This window comes from Vulpes lagopus, chromosome 24 (assembly GCF_018345385.1).
Source record: "Vulpes lagopus strain Blue_001 chromosome 24, ASM1834538v1, whole genome shotgun sequence".
NCBI classification, from domain to species: Eukaryota; Metazoa; Chordata; class Mammalia; order Carnivora; family Canidae; genus Vulpes; species Vulpes lagopus.
In genome coordinates, this window is record NC_054847.1 from 17,634,731 (window position 1) to 17,654,199 (window position 19,469).

The window sequence follows — 19,469 nt, forward strand, 5'->3', positions numbered from 1 at the left end:
CCCACTATAGTCTGACATCTGGTCTCCTCCAATTCATGTCCATTCCACAGGCAAAGTATATTCATTCTGCTCTTTTTTTTTTTCATTCTGCTCTTTTTAATATTTATTTCCTAACACTGTGTTTGACACATAGTTCATAGTTTAAGAATATTTGTTGAATGAATAAGCAAAACCTTTTTGTGTATTAATGAAGTACTTGTTAGTGATATATTTTTTTATATTAATGAAAACCACTTGTTAGTAGTTTTTTTTTTAACCTTTACATTTGTACTTTAAAACTTTTTGGGGGCAGTCCAGGTGGCTCAGCAGTTTAGCTCTGCCTTCGGCCCAGGGCGTGATCCTGGAGACCCGGGACCGAGTCCCACATCAGGCTCCCTGCATGGAGCCTGCTTTTCCCTCTGTCTCTCTTTCTCTCTCTCTCTATCACACCTCTCTCTCTCTGTCTCTCTCATGAATAAATAAATAAAATCTTAAAAATAAATAAATAAATAAAACTTTTTAATTTTAAAAATTAGCAATACAGTAAAATTGACTTTTTTTTCCTGAGTAGTTCACCGAACTTCAACACGTATGTATAGGTTTTTAAAAACTACTTCCATAATCAGGATATACAACACTTGTGTAACCTCCAAAAAACTCTTCTTGTCAATTGCTACTTCTTGCAGTTACTGGTATGTTTTTATTTTGTCCTTTCAAAAATGTCATGGAAATGGAATTGTATAGTAACTCTTTGAGACTACTTTCTTTCATTCACTATACTGCTTCTGAAATCCTTTGAAGTAATTCTGTATCAGTAGTTAGTTCCTTTTTATTGCTGAGTAGTATTCTCTTGTAAGGGTATACCACAGTTTGTTTACTTGTTGAAGGATATTAAGGTTGTTTCTAGGTTCAGGCATTTATGAATGGAGCTGTTTTATGTTTTAAATATCTGTGAACAGATTTTTGTGTGAAAGTACATTTTTAGTTCACTGGGTTAAATACCTAGGATAAGATTGTTAGTCATATGGTAACTGTATGTTTTTAACTTTATAAGAGTAGCCAAAATATATGATATGATTGGGGCTGTATCGAAATATACAGCTTTTCCACAATGAAGGGAATAGTCAACAAAACTAAAAGGCGACCTATGGAATGGGAAAAGATACTTGCAAATGACATATCTGATAAAGGGTTAATATCCAAAATATATAAAGAACTGATACAACTCAACACCCAAGAGAGAACCCAATTAAAAAATTGTAGGCATGAACAGACTTTTCTCCAAAAAAGACATCCAGATGGCCAAAAAGACATGTGATGTTTAAGGGTCAACTTAGAGGAAAAGGAGTAAGAAGTGATAACACAGTAAATAAATGTTAACAAATTGAACAATACTATATGTATGAGGGCCATAGAATGGTTGGATACACTCTGTATACATCCCACTGTGCAGAGGAGATGTGAGAGAGCCCAAACTTCAGAACTGATTGTAAATTTGAATGCAGCCCCCTTACCCCCAACAGATCAGCAGAAAGTGAAAGTCTTATGGGCTCAGGTATTTGAGCATAGTCTTTGCCCCAATTACTGGATTACCACTAAGCTATATTGACAGTGGGTAGTCCCTGGGAAGCCAGGCTAAGAAGAATAAAATGATTGAACAGAGACATCAATATTTGAATATCTTGGGAAAGGCAGATAGTACCTTTTAAATCTGATAAGTAACTAAATACAAAGAATCCTCAGAAAAGTTAAACAAGACTTGGTTTTACTATATTATCTAAATGTAGTTTTCAACAAGACAGGAAAATGTGACCCATACAGAAGTGGGAAAAAAGTTAGCAGAAATCAACTCTTAGTGGGCCCAGATGTTGGATTGAGCAATAAATTCAGTGCAGGTATAAATATGTTCAAAGAATTAAAGGAAGTATATTTAAAGAATTAAAAATATGCTGTCAATGAGTCAAATAGGAAATCTCAATAAGTAGAGACTATAATGAAGAACCAAATGGAAACCCTTGAGTGGAAAGTATAACTAAAACTTTCACCAGATGAGCTCAGAAGCAGATCTGAGATGGCAGAAGAAAGAGTGGGGATTTGAAAGATTAATAGAAATTATCCAATCTAAAGAACAGAAAGAAAAAAGATTAGAGAAAAATGAACAGTACTTAGGAAATCTGTGGGTCAGTGTCAGATGTTCCAGAACATACATGTAATAATGGCTGTCCCGGATAAAGAGAAAGGGCAGGAAAAAAAATACTCAAAGAAATAATGGCTGAAAACTTACCTAGATTTGATACAAAAAAAAAAAAAAATATTTGTGGACCCAGGAATCTTAGTGAATCCCAAGTGGGATAAACACAGCAGACCACATCTAGACACATTGTTGTCAACCTGCTGAAACCCAAAGCAAAGAGAATCTTGAAAGCAGCAAGAGAAAAATGACTTGTCATGTACGGAAGAACAGTACTATTTGCTGACAAAAACATTGGCGGCCAGAGGGCAGTACAGTGACATATTGAGTGATGAAGGAAAAAAACTACCAGCCAAGAATTCTATATCCAGCAAAACTATCTTTGAAAAAAATAAAGATGAAATGCTAAGATGAAATGCTAATGAAACTGCTAAGTGCTGTTATATAAAAAAAGAGAATTCATTGCCGGGAGACCTACCTTATAGTCAATATTGGGGAAAAAAAAAAAAAAAAGAGATGGTAACTTGGGTCCACAAGAAGAAATGAAGAGCATTGGAAATACTCTAGTAAATACAAAAGGGATATTCTCTTAATTCAAAAAAACCATAAGATTGCTTAAGGAATAATTATAGCATTGTACTGTTGGGTTTATAACCTATGTAAATGTAACATAAATGAGAGTATTGCACAAAGGAAGGGGGTAGGAAATGGAGCTATCCTGTGTAAAATTTCTAGATTTTATCAGAATTAATCTAAATAAATTATAAGTTAAAGGTACAGATTGCAGTGTCCAGGGATCTCTGGGAGGATGAAATTGAAAAAAAGAAATTGTTTATTGAACACTTAACATTTTCTCAGGTATGTTGTACATGCTAGGTATAAATATGTTCAAAAATTTTTTTAATTTATCATTACTATTTTTGGTGATCTATTATTTTATGTGTATGTTCTTTATACTATTTGAAGAGGCTCTGAATATATTTCTTTCTTTCTTTTATTTTGAAGCGGGGGGAGAGGGAGAATTTTAAGCAGGCTCCACACCCAGCACAGGGCCAGACATGAGGCTCAATCTCACAATCCTGAGATCATGACCTGAGCCAAAATCAAGAGTTAAATGCTTAACTGACTGAGTCACTCAGGCACCCCTGAATATATTTCTTTCTAAAGTAAGAAAGAAACTTTACACGTAAGAGATGTAAAATGGTAGCATTCAAAGTTGGTGGTATTGGGCAGCCTGGGTGACTCAACGGTTTGGCGCTGCCTTCAGCCCAGGGCCTGATCCTGAAGACCCAGGATCGAGTCCTGCATCAGGCTCCCTGCATGGAACCTGCTTCTCCCTCTGCCTCTATCTCTGCCTCTCTCTCTCTCTCTCTCTCTCTCATGAATAAATAAATAAAATCTTCAAAAAAAAAAAAAAAACAAAGTTGGTGGTATGTTTTCATGATTTTCCTTTGCATGATAAACAACAGGTATAACAAATACTGCTTTTTGTTGTTGCTTGTGATCTTTATCGTAGCAAGAAAGAAAAATGTAACTTAGAAATGATAAAAATGAATGATTGTCTTAGCTTTCTCAGTTGGAGAATGTGATGCTAAGGCACATTTATATTTATTATTTAACATGTACCTATGTAATCTGTTAGATAAAATAGTTCTATTATTAAAAATTGCCATAATGGGATTTTTATTTATGTTGATATGTTTGAGTGCCTAATAAATTTAAATTACTAGGGGCACCTGGGTGGCTCAGTGGTTGAGTGCCTGCCTTTGGCTTAGGGCATGATCCTGGGATTGAGTCCCATATCATCAGCTTCTCAGAAGGAGCCTACTTCTTCGTCTGCTTATGTCTCTGCTTCTCTCTCTGTGTCTCTCATAAACAAACAAATAAATAAATAAAATAATAATAATAAATAAATTTAAGTTACTAGACAAGATACAGAAAGATTTATTAATGAAACTTATTTTACCATTATACTCCCTCTTCACTCTTCCCATTCTCTCCTCCTCATCCCTCCTTTTTCTACACACACATTAAAAGGGGGCTTAAACGTCTCAACCAAGCAGGAAATCATGGGAATTATGGAGTATGTCCATATTTGTATTTTATGAGTATATCAGTTATATGTATATATGTATTTTTGAGTTTTTGATTTAGGAATTTTTTTCATGATATTTTACCATATATTCTGATATAATCATTTCATGATTGCCTTTATGTCAGTAAACTTTTTAATAATACCTTATTTTTTTTTAAAAGGACTGTCAAATATCACGTAATTAGAGGGTTCTGTAATTATTTACCTATTTCTTTTTCTGTTGAAAGGTTGTTTTGAGTTTTTACAATTAAATTGTTAACCATGAACATCATAAAATCTGTTAACCCATGAACATCATACAGTGCAAAAGGCATACATTGTTTTTGTGCTTTGCTTTATTGTATTTTGCAGATACTGCATTTTTCTTTACAACTTAAAGGTTTGTAGCAACCATGGATGTGTTGAGCAAGTATATATGTGCAAGTCTGTTTTTCTAGTAGCATTAGTTCACTTCTGTGTCTTGCAGATTTCAAGCTTTTTCATTATTATTCTAATTATTATCTGTGATTTCTGAAAGCTCAGAATATGGTTAGCATTTATAAGTAATAAAGTATTTTTTATTTAAGGTATTTGTATGTTTTTTTATATGATTCTGTTGGCACACTTAACAGATTACAATTTAGTGTAAAAATGACTTTTATATGCATTGGGAAGCAAAAAGTCATTGTACATGCTTGATTTTCATACTTGCTTTATTGTGGTAGTCTGGAATTGAACCCTTCAGTACCTTCAAAAGGTATGCCTTCATAGCTTTGTGCATTTGTATGAATGTTTTTGTAAAATAGATATAAATATAATTAGTACAGAGTTTGTGAATTTTAAATATTGATATATTCCTCTTTTTTGTCTTCCAAAAATGTTTTAAAGGTTTATACCACTACCTGTAGCATGTTCCAAACTCTTGCCAATACTAGATCATACCAGTATTTTGTATTTTTTGCCAATTTAATTGGTAAACAATGATATCTTCTTTTAATTTTATTTTCCTAATCACCAGTAAGGTTGAACATCTTTGAATAGAATTTTTTGATATTACTTATTATTTAGAATATTTATCAGTTTTGATCATTTGTATAATTTATATTGTAATAAAACATAAAGCATTTACCATTTTAACCATATTTTAAGTATACCCTGGTGTTGAGTATATGGACATTTTTGCACAACCATTATCACTATTCATCTCCAGAACTTTTTCATCATCCCATATTGAAATGTTGTACCCATTAAATGATAACTGCTCAGTCCCTAGTCTGCCAGGCCCTGTAGCCACTATTTTACATTTTACATAAGTTTGACTACTTACTCTATGTATTTTATTTAAGTGTAATCATATGGTATTCATCCTTTCGTGACTGGCTTATTTCACTTAGCATCAAGTCTTCAAGGTTCATTTTGTTTCCCTTTTAGTGGTGAATAATATTTCACTCTCTGCATATATCACATTTTGTGTATCCATTCAACTATTGATAGACATTTGGGTTGTTTCTACCTTTTGGCTATTGTGGATGAGGTCTGTGAGCAGGCATGTTCTAGTATTTCTTTCGGTCCCTGCTTTTAACTTTTCTAAGTATATATCCATACTTGGAATTGCTGTTCTATATTTCACTATTTGAAGAATCATTATACTGTTTTCCATAGTGGCTGTACTATTTTGCTTTTTGTACCAGTCATGCTCTTTGGTTCTCATTTCTTCATATCCTTGCCAACATTTGTTATTTGTTTCATTTTGCTTTTTATAATAGCCATCCTCGTGGGTGTGAAGCAGTATATCATTTGAGTTTGATTTACATTTGGTTTGATTTACATTTCCCTAATAATTAGTGATGTTGACCACATCTTTTCATTTGCTTATTTTTCTATTGTATATATTTTTTGGACTAATGTCTATTTAGGTTCTTTGTTTACTTCTTAATCTGGTTGCTTGCTTTTTGTTGTTAATTTTTCTCATTTTTTAAGGCCCCTCCTTAATGTTTGCTTACTTGAAGGCATTGTCTGAGGCCTCAACTAGGTCTAGTACAGATAGTAAATCAGTGACAGATATTGATTCTTCAAAGGTAATAATAGTAACTGGAAAAATACATTACAATACAGAGAAGAGAGCATAATTTAACAGGAGTGATGGGGTGGTATTTGAGGTAAATCTTCAAAGAAAGTATCAGTCAGGTACTTATAGAATGAGGGAAAACATTCCAGTTAGAGAATGTTTTCCCTCATTCTATAGAGGACACAGTTACTTTTATTGCATATTTACAGAAAGTAGTTCAGTTTGGCTTATTTGTTATTGGGAGTATACACTGGCATAGTTTGTGTGTGGAGAGGGAGAAGATAATTTGGCAGCAGCTATAAAAAATACAGATGTTCTTTTATCCAGCAACTTATAGGAGCTTATCCTATAGTTATATTTGTAGAAATAGCGGTAGTATTGTTGCAGTGGCATAAAACTAGAGACAGAGTATTGATCAGTAGGCAATTAGCCTTTGAATAGGAGGTACAGAAAGCATATATAATCTTATTTGAGGGTAGGGTGAGTACATAGATTATTTCTGGAAGAATAACCAAGAACTGTTGACTGTACTTTCACTCTAGTGTGGGTGATGACATGGGGAAAAATGTTCACTTGTTTTGTTTTCTTTCTTCCAAGGACATTAAAAAAAGAGAAAAGTGTATTTTTAAAAGCCTTTAGAGTTTAAAATTCATAGCTCTGGATTCTTTCCAGTATTTAATGCCATCTCTGCATAACTAGTATTTGAATTCAAGGGTGGGAAGATGGAGGCAAGGTGAGAAGATGAAATAAATTTTTGTCATCTAAACAATAAACAGATTATGGGTTGAAATGTTTTTATTTTTTATTTTTTTTCAATTTTTATTTATTATTTATGATAGTCACACAGAGAGAGAGAGACAGAGAGAGAGGCAGAGGGAGAAGCAGGCTCCATGCACCGGGAGCCCGACGTGGGATTCGATCCCGGGTCTCCAGGATCATGCCCTGAGCCAAAGGCAGGCGCCAAACCGCTGCGCCACCCAGGGATCCCATGTTTTTATTTTTTAATCTTTATCCCTGGGGGATTTCTTGAGAATGTTCGTAAAAATAAGCATTCACAACCCTACATACCAGAGTTAAAATAAATTAGGCAAATGAGTAATGCCTTTCATAAATTAATTTACAAAAATATTAAGAATACATTTAGGAATGACTAGAACAGGAATTTTCAATAGTCAAAATTAACTTGACCTTATATTTTTGTAAAATTTGGCCACAAATTTGTGGCTTTTAAAGGACTTAACAACTAAATGAGAAGTTCTCATTTTTGTAAGTAAGATACTGTAGCAAGAGTAAGCCATTCTCTGATCATTTTGTGACTCCTACCTAATATGTGTTATTGAGTAAAATAATACAAGAATTCATTGGAGCTCCAGGGTGGCTCAGTCAGTTAAGCATCCGACTCTTGATTTTGGCTCAGGTCATGAACTCCGGATTGTGAGATTGAGCCTGGCATCTGGCTGTGCACTGGTTTGGAACCTGCTTAAGATTCTCTCCTTCCTTCTCCCTCTGTGCCTCTCTCACCCTCTCTCCCTGTCTTAAAGTAATAAAATAATTTCTTAATTAAGTAAACCACATTTTCACATTTAGATAGTATAAATACATGATGGCTGATAATTATTTTCCTCTCATTTAGGAAATCTATCAAACTTTATTTTTCCACATTAGTATACTTAATGTTAGCAGTTATCTAAAGCAAGATTTCAGTTTTGGAAACTTAACTTTTAAGGCAAAACTGTTAATGCTTTTTCTTTTGTGATTTCAGCAAATTGCTTTTCATTTGTCAATTGAGAGGAACTAGGTGAATAATGGATGTGTTTTACTAAATGAAGGATATTCACATTATTGTCAATTCAGTTGCCATTGAAAAAAAGAGAAACACCTGTAGCTCAGACATGACTTGCTAAACACGAGGGAGATTTTTTTCAAATTTTTCAAATAATGGTTTTGTGTTCTGAAATTTTCCCTGTTTAATGACAGTAATTCTTTTTTTTTTTCTTAAGGTATGGACTCCGAGAGTTTGTGGTGATTGCCCCTGCTGCAAACCATGATGCAGTTCTCAGTGAATCTAAATGCAATCTTCTTTTGAGTTCTGTGTCTATTGCTTTGGGAAACACTGGCTGGTATGTGGACATTTTGAAAAGCCAAGATAAAGAATTAAACTACTTTTAATTATAATTTATGAAGAAAAATGGTTCTTAAGTTAGACTTTTTAAAAGAAATTCTTAGGATTCCTACTAGTGCATTATTCTTTTGGAATATCATGTAGAAGGACAAACTCAAAACCTCTAGTGAGTACATTTCTAAAGGGAAATTTACTGAAATATTCAATGAATATTTGCATGAAGACTAAATTGTACTATTTTTTGTTTTGCTTCCAAATGTTCAGTTTATTTAAATTTTGTTACAAAATCTAATACTCAGACTTGGAAATGGAGCATTGTGTTGTTCGACCTCAATTGAGATTGCCTGTTTCAGGTGACTCAGACTTTTTGCTGCTCTATGTATTGTCTGCAAATGACTGAAAGTGCTGAGAGTATTGATTTTGGGGTTACAAATAAATTTTAGGGAGTAGGCTTATTTTCATACATGCATATCTGTGAATAAGGATAGGCTCTATAGTCAAGTGATTAAATATTTCACTACCAGTGTTGGTTTGATTTGTATTATTTCATACCTGTGAATCAAATTTTATTTTGCCTTTGAAAGGCTAATATGATACCAATGCCAGCAGGCCTGATCCAGACCCAGAGAGAGGGTCCTGGGATGTGTGCAGGATAAAAATAAAACTTGAGCCATTAGGAGTTGAAAGCAGAGTTTATTAAAGGCATAGAGAGAGTGCAGGTACAGGGTATCTGGATGACTCAGGAAAAGAGGAAGTCTCATCTTTGCTTGGGGTCTGGGGGTTTTTGTTGAGGATCATGGTTTGGCATACATATTCTCTCAGGCATCTGAGAACTGGTTAAAACAAAGATGAGGGCCCAGTTGTTATTCCTTGGAGCCAGGGTGTCTTGGCATAGAGATACCTAGTGCTGGTGGTCTGGAATATGCATATGATACCTTTGTCTGGTCATTCTCACCTGGTCCTTCTTTAGGTGTTATCTATTCTAGAGAAATCATCAACTCTGTATCTCTTACAAGGAGAACATAAACTATTTGCATTCTGAGCCATGTGTAAAGTGAGGGTTCAGTTCCTAGCAAGAATAGAAGCAGGAAAAGGAGCAAAAAGCAGATTTTTATGGAATCCTTCAGTTTCCCTATCTTAGTATGATTGCTTCTATTAAAAAAATTTTTATTGTGCCTTTTTTGACTTAGTTATTTTAAAATAATTTTCTGAATATAAAGTGCCACTAGATGATTATTTCTTCAGCTTATTAGTATACAGACAAAAGAAACTTGATAGTGTCTCATAAGTCTGATGAATGATCCTTGCTAAGTATTTTTAAATATTTGAGATTAAAGTAATAGGGAAACTTTTAGGAATTACTCAGTGTTTAATAAACTTAAAGTCCATTCCCATTTAATTGTGTCCTACAGCCAGGTGCCACTTTTTGTGCAAATTCATCATAAATGGCGAAGAATGTATGTGGGCGAATGTCAGGGTCATGGTGTCCGAACTGATTTTGAAATGGTTCATCTTCGGAAAGTGCCAAATCAGTACACTCATTTATCAGGTCTGCTGGATATCTTCAAATCAAAGATTGTGAGTTTGCATTGATATTGTCAATCTTATCTGGGATCCAGATAAAAGTAGCAATTTAGTAATTTTATTGAGTATGTAGAAACATTTCTCTGTAATATTCATGTAATTAGTTGGAAGGAAGATATAATTGACTACATAAATTACTATGTATGTTTAAAGAAACAGTATCTAGTTATATTTTTAGTGTACTAATGCTAAAAAACAAACTAATATTGCTCAATTTGTTAAGACTTATTTACTATGTTATCTCTTCCTACTCCTTTTCCTCTAAGTTGACCCTTAAACATCACAGGGGGTAGAGCCCTGACACTCTCCCTCCCCTGTGCACAAAAATCCACTTATAATTTTTGACTCCCCCAAACTTGATTATGTCACACCAGTTACATAAACATTTGATTAACACATTTTGTGTGTTATGTGTATTACATATCATATTCTTTTTTTTATTTTTATTTTTTTTATTTTTTTATTTTTTTAATTTTTATTTATTTATGGTAGTCACAGAGAGAGAGAGAAAGAGAGGCAGAGACATAGGCAGAGGGAGAAGCAGGCTCCATGCACCGGGAGCCTGATGTGGGATTCGATCCCAGGTCTCTAGGATCGCGCCCTGGGCCAAAGGCAAGCGCCAAACCACTGCGCCACCCAGGGATCCCATATCATATTCTTATAATAAAGTAAACTGGAGAAAAAATGTTACTAAGAAAATTGTAAGGAAGAGAAAACACATTTTTATAGTATTATTATACTGTAAATAGCTTATCTATAAGTGGATCTGCATTGTCAAATCCATGTTCAGGGGTCAGCTATTGGCAGTGTCAGCAGCTTCAGGTAGCTGCTTATTTAGGACTTTGTGAGCTCCTTGAGGTGTCAACACTTTGGTTTCTGAATTGTCTCCCCTGCTCCATCTTTATTTGATTCGATTTTTTAAAATGAATCTGGCTTATGTTTTACGACTGCAAGCAGGAAGGCTAAATGGAATATACTTAGTATATCCTTGGTGTTCTATAAAAACACTATCAGATAAGGACTTGTGTATGTTACTCTGAGGTAAGAAAGTAAGTTGAGGAGCTATTAGAAAGTGAACAAAGCCAGATGAGGAAATGGGGGATTGGATCCTCTACCTAGAGAAATAAGTGCTTGACAACCATCTCACTGAAGTGATCATACTTTATAAACAAACCGATAATAAGATGTCTCCTAGAATGATACATTGAATAGAATATATTATCACCTGTGTTGCATTCCTGCCTAAAATATCTAACATAAGTTAAAACATGAGGAAACAATCTCATTTCCAAAATGAGCCATATTTTGCAAAGTAACTGGCCTAGACTCTTCTAAAAAGTTAGTTAGTACCATGATTGGCAAAAAAGGATTGGGAGCTGTTTAAATTAAGAGAGACTAAAGTGACATAATAGGTAACTGCAATGCATAATCCTTGACTGGATCTCTGACCAAAACATAATAGCCAAAAAGGATATGATTGGAATAATTTTAGCATGGAGTATATATCAGAAAATAGTGCCAGTATTAAAATTCTTGAGTATGATAATTGTTTTATGGTAATTACCTGCTGAAATATTTAGAAGTGAATACCTACAACTTCCTTTCAAAAGGTTCAGCCAAGAAAAAGGTTCAGCCAAAAAATTATTTACATTTATATATGTGTGTGTATCAAAATGTTAATAATTGGTGAACTTTGGTGAAAGTCACAGGGATGTTAATTATGCTGCCTTTGCAGTCTTAAGGTTGACAAGTTTTAAAAAGGAAAAAATTATGAGGAAAATGCTGAAATTCTCTTTTAGTAGGTATGGTTTGTTAAATATCGAGGATTAAAACTTAATTTCATAAAAATGTTTTCAGTGCGGAGGTAGGCACAGTTTCTTGTGTTTATTTCCACTAAAAGATTATGAAAGCATATATTTCAGAGAGTTCCATGTATGGGTATGTAATTTTTTCCCCCCCAAAAAAACTTTCTGGGCTTTGAAATGCTTTAAGTACTGCTTCATTCTACATGTGATGTTTTGGGAAAGATTTGATAAAGATAAGTATGTATATATTTTGTCCATTTGTTTTCCTTTGCTCTCTCACCAGAAGAGTTTTCACCAGAATATACAACTCTCTCCAGTTGTATATTTTTTTATCATGTTTCTGGTCAGATGCAAATATTGATACTTTATCCCTTCTTCTAAAACAGTAGTGAACATTATTTTCGTAGATCTTTTATGCCCTTTATTTAGCTGAACTTCTCTTTACTGAAACTAGGGGCCACCACCTTGATCTCTGGAGTCTAACTTAGATTATGATGGCTTATTAGCTGTTCCTTAAAAAAAAAAAAGTGTTCTAGGGGCGCTTGGGTGGCTCAGTTGGTTAAGTGTCTGCCTTCGGCTCAGGTCATGATCCCAGGGTCTTGAGATTGAGCCCCACGTCCCTTCTTAGCAGAGAGTCTGCGTCTCCCTCTCCCTCTGCCAGCATCCCCACCCCCTGTGCATATGCATGATCTCTCTGTCTCAAATAAATAAAATCGTTCTTTGAAAAAGTGTTCTTAATCAGTTCATCACATCATCTGGCAGAACGTTCAAAAAGCTCACTCACCTAGATAAGAAACATCTCTCAAAATTGATTTTTTTAAGAAGTAGGCTCCATATGCTATGTGGGGCTTAAACTCAAGATCCTGAGATCAAGAGTCGAATGCTCTACCCACTGAGCCAGCCATGCGTCGCTCAGAATTGATTTGACAAGAGTTGAACTTATTATAATTAAGAGTTGCTTTGGACACTTATAAGAGTTTTACATAGTTAAAGATACCCATTATGTGACTCTTCTGTAATGTCTCTCTAAAGCTATCTTTATAAAAATTACCCTTTAACATCTGCTTACAATGTTCCAGAGTACTCTTCACTGGAAGGTTATTTCATTTTCACATACATCTATAATTTATTAGAAAAGGCTCCCTTTTGGTAGGACTGGGTGGTCAGTTTTGCCTTTTGGAGTATATAAAATTTAAATTCTGCCATAATCCTCTAAATATTTGAAAATATACATTCTAGTCTTTTCATTTAGAGATTTGTTCAACTATTCTTTATATTTCATGGTTTTATGCTCTCGAATGTTGACTTGGATATCTGTCTCCTTTACAACTACATCTCTTCATGTTTTGTGGAAATTTTGTTTGCAGGCTCACTTTCTCTCCCATCCTAACTTACAGCTCTGTAAGCTATAAGTAGGTTGCTCCCTACCTGTAGAAAATTTCAGAATTGGGTTTTTAAATGGTGCTTGGAGCCTGTTGCTCTGGTGATATTAGGAATATTGCATAGTCTTGGAATTACTGAATTGCTTGCTTAGATTATGAGAGTATTTACCCCCTTACAGAGTAACTCTTCCCAGCCCATAATGTCCAACAAAACTACTGTACCAAGCAGATGTGCCCTGCTTCCAGTGTCTGCCTTTAAGCAGTCATGCAATGTGCTCACTCTGGGCAGAGTTGAACTTCCACTTCTGTTTTAATGCAGTCTGTAATCCTAGGCCGTCACTGCCACCCTTCACACCTGGAACTCAGCAGTCATGTGTCTTAAGCTCCACTTAAAACTTTGGATTTTGTGTACCTTTTTAGGGCCCACAAAGATATTTTTATATCATGTTTGATCCTAGCTCTTTCTGGTTATCTTCTATATTTGTCTATGTTGCTATGTAACTAGAACAGAGGTTGTGTCAAAGCAATTTTGTTAATGGTTTTTAGACTATTCATATCTTACTGTGGATGAACTCTCGTTTAATATTCAGACTTGACCAACAAGTCTTATTTTTCCTAACCAGCCAGAATCTTACCTTGCTTGTGTAGGACACAGCAGCCCAAAACTGACTTATCTTTTTTGGAGGCGGCCACTTTGTATTGTGACTATAGATTGAGTTTGTATTTGGTTAAAGCTACTAGTGACATTTATAGATGCTGCTGCTGGACTATATGTGTCTTAGTCTTTCTGGTCAGCAATAACAGCAACACCTAGTAACTGGTTAGATATGCAGAATACTCTCTCATTTTTATTTTCACATGCTCCCTAAGTGATTCCTAATATATTTAAGTCCTATTCCACATTAATGTAGGTTAACCATTATTAAGGGAAGCTGAGATCATAGAATGTTTGGATGATGTTGATTTTCATGATTTTTAATGAATGTAAATGAATCTAAATTTTCTGTTAACTGATTCATTAATATAAACTATTTTGCAACAGCGACCATTTATTTTGTTTCCAGGTAGCAGTTTATTTACTTGTTTTTTTATTTACTTGTTTTACAGTTTATTTATTTACAGTAAATAAATTGTTTTACAGTTTATTTATTTACAGTAAATTATTATTACAGTTTATTTTATGTTTTTTTATTTACTTGTTTTACAGTTTATTTACTTGTTTTTTTAGATTTGTTTATTTATTTGAGAAAGACAGTGCACCTGAGCCCATGTGAGTTGGGGGAGGGACAGAAGGGGAGGGAGAGAAGGGGAGGGAGAGGGGCAAGGAGACTCCATGCCAAGCAGGGAACCTACAAGGGCTCAACACACAGCCAGCACAAGGGACTTGCATCTTATGACCCCAAGATCATGACCTGAGCCACAATCAAGAGTCAGAAGCATAACCATTGAGTCCTCCAGTTAATAGTTTAAATAGCTTCATGTTCATGTAATTTGCTCTCTGGCATTGTTTATAAGACACTTTTTAAAAAGCTATACAGTACTCTCTTTGTATTTATTTCCAGGGATGTCCTTTAACTCCTTTGCCTCCAGTTAGTATTGCTATTCGCTTTACATATGTACTTCAGGATTGGCAGCAGTATTTTTGGCCTCAGCAGCCTCCAGGTGAGATAATTTAGTGTATTTAACTTACTGAATATAAATGGTAAAGAAAATATATTTGGAAATTGAAATTATTTAACAGTGGGTTTCAAGTTTGAAATATTTGTAATTCATTCTAAATGGAGTATTGCTGATTTCATTGCCTTTATCTTTTTTTTTTTTTTTTGCTCTTGAAAAAAGCTCTGAGGTTTGTCCTAGAGACAGCATTACTCGATATGTGACAATCTGTTTTTGAAAGCTATTATTTATAAAGCATCCTCCTGCTGTGGAGCATCATGTGCTGCAAATTAGTATGTAGTGAATGACTTAAATATCTTTTTAGAATGTAGTAACGGAAGCCACCTCATAAGCTGAGAACCTTTTGGAAAGTAGAGTTTGAAGAAGAGTACTAAGTGTAATAAGGAAAGCAGGAAAAAAATGTGTATATACACATATACTTAAGATGTGTAGAGCTCTAGAATATTTTACTTTAATGTGCTCTTGATGTAATTAAAGCCAATTTACCTCCTTAGCCATAAAGCAATATATGATTCATTCAGTTATCATTAATTATAAGCCTATAATGGGCCAGCCAACCTGGGATGTTTGGGGTGCAGGTATGAACAACATATTACCTAAGTTCTAGAAAAGTTCACCCTACTGGACATATAGTCTAATTAAGTGAGGATTTGGTTCCTGGGTATTTCTCTCACATACAAGTGTAATTATATTCAAGTATAACTAATAAGAAATGTAATGCAAATTTATAAATCATTACAAGGATTTTACCAACCTAAAAACATTTTTTCGTCTACTCCCCCCCCCCATGAAAAAGAAATTAGAATAAAACAATATTCTTTACTATTTATTTTTGTTCCAAGTAGTTTTTTTTTTTTTTTTTTAAGATTTTATTTATTTATTCATGAGAGACACACATGGAGAGGCAGAGACATAGGCAGAGGGAGAAGCAGGCTCCCTCCTGGGAGCCTGATGTGGGACCTGATCTCAGGACCCTGGAATCACGACCTGAGCCCAAGACAGGTAGATGCTCAACTATTGAGCCACCTAGGTGCCCCGGTAGTTGGTTACGTATAGGATAGAAAACAGGTAGTTTTGGAATGATACTGGAATTAATGTAGTATGTCCTTAGCCTTTGGTAATTATATGTGCTACCAGCATTTTATTGTATATATCACAGAATAATTTGAAACTCTATGTACAATAAAAGAATTGCATCTAAACTATAGCAAAGGGAAATAAAAGCTAAGCTGATAATTAAGTTAGAAGAAAGACCCAAACGTTCATTTTGCTAATTTTAGTTCCCAGACAATACCCTCCAGACAATTTGTAGCCAGTTTCTATGTGAAGGTTTTAATTTCTGCCCTCTTTTTCCTTTTTTCAAAGGTTGCTCTGTTGTTAGTCAATTTTTAATATTTCCCAAGATGATTTAGTTTATTGATGATCTAAGAAGAAGCCCAAGAGCCAGAATGTTAGCATCATAATTTTGATTGCCAGTAAGGCCTTTGTTAATGTTCTCTTGCCGATTCTTTTTTATTTATTTATTTATTTATTTTATTTATTTATTTATTTATTTATTTATTTATTTTTGCCGATTCTTTTTTAATGGAGACCAAAATAGAACCATCTTCTGCGGTGAACTGAAGGCCATGTAAATTTTTAATATTTTCTTCTTATAAAGGGAAGGAAGGGATTTGAACATGTAATATGGGCCAGACCCTGCGCTTTTAGAGAGGGAGGAGAGAGAATATGGAGGTGCAGAGGGGGAGAGAGTGGGGCTCGTTATGGGGCTTGCTTGATCTTACCCTGAGATCATGACCTGAGCTAAAATCAAGAGTCAGGTGCTTAATCGACTGAGCCACTTCTGAACTTTTTTTTTTTTTTCCTAAGATTTTATTTATTTATTTATTTGAGAGAGGAGAGACACAAGGATAGTGACAGAGAGAACATGAGCAAGCAGGAGCAGGGAGGAGAGTGTGAGGCAGGCTCCCTGTTGAGCAGGGAGCCTGACTTGGAGCTCAATCCCAGGACTCTGGAATTCTTAGCTGACTGAGTTACCAAGGCACCCCCTTTTCTGAGCTTTTAACTGAATTAAAACTTCTGCACAGTTATGATCTAGTAAAAAAATTTAGATTACTGATTTATAAAATATGCTTTTTACATATTTTGAAGCTCTTAAAGATTCACATCTTGTAATAAAGCTGGTTATTGTAATCTTTATTATTATAAGCATTCTTTAGTTGGAGAAATGGAATTGACTTGAGAAAATTAACTGAATCAAGTAATTGAGCCATATTTAGTGACTAATTTTAATTTGGTTAGGTTGTAGATAATTATCAAGCATGATTTTAGCAAATCTGGGGAATATTCATAAAACAACAATAGACTCTAATTTGTGAAATTCCCAGTGTAGTGCAAATAATGAAAAGCAACCATCTGAATTATTTCAAAGATAAATAAATCCTTTGGATGTCTTTTAGAAGTGTTTATTAGTTCTTTAAGATTGGTGGGGGGGGGAGTGACTTACCTTCTAAATTCTCCTCTAATCTCAGATACTATTCATAACAGAAAGGAAATTCTTTGTTAAACTGAAAGTATTTCCATGTACTACCAACTGAAATAAAAATGTATTAATGATACCTAATTTGCCATTCAGAAATTATTGACAGCAAAACCGATGAATGTAGGTTGATGATTAAATTTTTTAATACTTGGATAATCTTTCTTTTAGATGATATTAATCACATTCTTAGAAAATGCAAAGAAAAAGTACAGAACTAATAATGTCTTAAGCATTATTTAAGGAATATTTCAAGAGTTAAATGTAGAACACATGGCTTGAATAAAACACTGTACAAATAGGAATTCAGTGTGTTCTTTTATTATAACATTCTATTTATTTTAACTTCTTTGTAAGCAATCTATTTTTTTTTTTTTGAGATTTTATTTATTTATTCATGAGAGACAGAGAAAGAGAGAGAGAGAGGCAGAAACACAGGCAGAGGAAGAATTAGGCTCCGTGCAGGGAGCCTAATGTGGGACTTGATCCCGGGACTCCAGGATCACACCTTGGGCTGAAGGCAGGCACTAAACCACTGAGCCACCCAGGTATCCCTTTATAAGCAATCTAATTAAAGGTGGTTTAGTCTCTAACTTTATGTGCTCTTGATATAGGCACATTTAAATCTATGATCTCCCAGAGAACTAACCTCACTAAATTAAATTCTTACTAATTTTTTGCTGGATAATGGAAAACTGTTTCTTTTGCTTAGATATAGATGCCCTTGTAGGAGGAGAAGTTGGAGGCCTGGAGTTCGGCAAGTTACCATTTGGTGCCTGTGAAGATCCTATAAGGTGGGAATTTCAATCTATCATTTGAATTATGGGACTTGACCGTTTCTTTCTTTTTTTAAGATTTTATTTCAGTGAGAAAGAGAGAGCATGAGCCAGGGGGAAGGGGCAGAGGCAGAAGCAGACCCCCTGCTGAGCAGGGAACCTGACTCAGGGCTCGAGCCCAGGACCCTGAGATCATGACCTGAGCTGAAGGCAGACATTTAACTGATTGTCAAGCCATCCAGCAACCCTAGGAGTTTACTCTTTAAATTCTATTAATACTTATTTTACTGTGCTTTGTAATACTGTAGCCTTCTGGAATGAGTATAGTACCAGAAGCAGACCTACATTTAACCATCTGTCCATCTATTTTTTTATTACTCTGTAATTTGGAAATAAAAGAGGCTTTGAAATAATAAAGAAAATGTGTATAATGCCATTTATTCAGTATTCTTTATAGAAGTGATTCTTGGCCTACTTTTTGGGAGACATTTTATATATTGAAAAGCACAGAGAATGTCCTATGTAACAAACTTTCATGTATTCATCACAGAGAATTAACAAATGTTTACATTTTTCCTGACCACTTTTTCCAAATGTACAAATAGAGACTTAAGTCAGACCTCTTAGGTTACCTAACTGCTTTTCTAGAAGAGCTACTGAACTTTAAGAAAATTTTGCTTTATAAGAAAATGTAAGGCTTGGAAAATTTAATCACTGAGAGCAAAATATTTGGAAAACATTAATAATGCTGATTTTAAAACTCTTATTTTAGTTAAACTATTTGGTTAATTAAAAACCATATACGCACACATCCATACCGTGTGTGTGTGTTTGTGTGTGTGTGTGTGTGTGTGTGTGTGTGTCTATGCATGCATGTATCCAGAATGTGTTTATTGGGATGGTTTCCCACTCATCTTGACTCAGGGTGCTTTTAGTGCTGTTTCTGTCTGTAGGAGAGCATCCTTCTGTAAGCCTTGCTTTTAAAAACTCTTGTAGTCTGGCAAACGACAGTGGAGCAGCCAATGCACAAAACTGTGCGTGTCTAAAGATGGTGGTGATTTTGTAGCATCGTGGGTACTGCAGGTTTATAAAGTAGGAATTGGGATTCTGCACCAGACACTTCTTGTGCTTCCTCTTCTCTTCCAGGGAGGGATGAAGGTAGTTCTTTGCAAGTGGTATGTTGTCATGGGGAGATGATCACTTCCAGAAAGGCACATATGTACATTCTTAATACTCTAATGTAGAGGTAGAACTAATAATACTTTTAACTTA

At 34.6% G+C, this 19,469-nt stretch overlaps 1 protein-coding gene across 5 annotated transcripts in view; it reads left to right on the forward strand.

The window, feature by feature from the left end:
• RAB3GAP1 (RAB3 GTPase activating protein catalytic subunit 1) overlaps positions 1 to 19,469 on the forward strand; it is a 116,560-nt gene that overhangs the window by 32,905 nt on the left and 64,186 nt on the right. For all 5 annotated transcript variants that reach the window (XM_041739426.1, XM_041739423.1, XM_041739424.1 and 2 more), the window contains 4 exons: positions 8,313 to 8,432; positions 9,847 to 10,012; positions 14,768 to 14,867; positions 18,134 to 18,215. In XM_041739426.1, the coding sequence (XP_041595360.1) occupies positions 8,313 to 8,432; positions 9,847 to 10,012; positions 14,768 to 14,867; positions 18,134 to 18,215 (468 nt within the window). The remainder of the gene's footprint in view (positions 1 to 8,312; positions 8,433 to 9,846; positions 10,013 to 14,767; positions 14,868 to 18,133; positions 18,216 to 19,469) is intronic.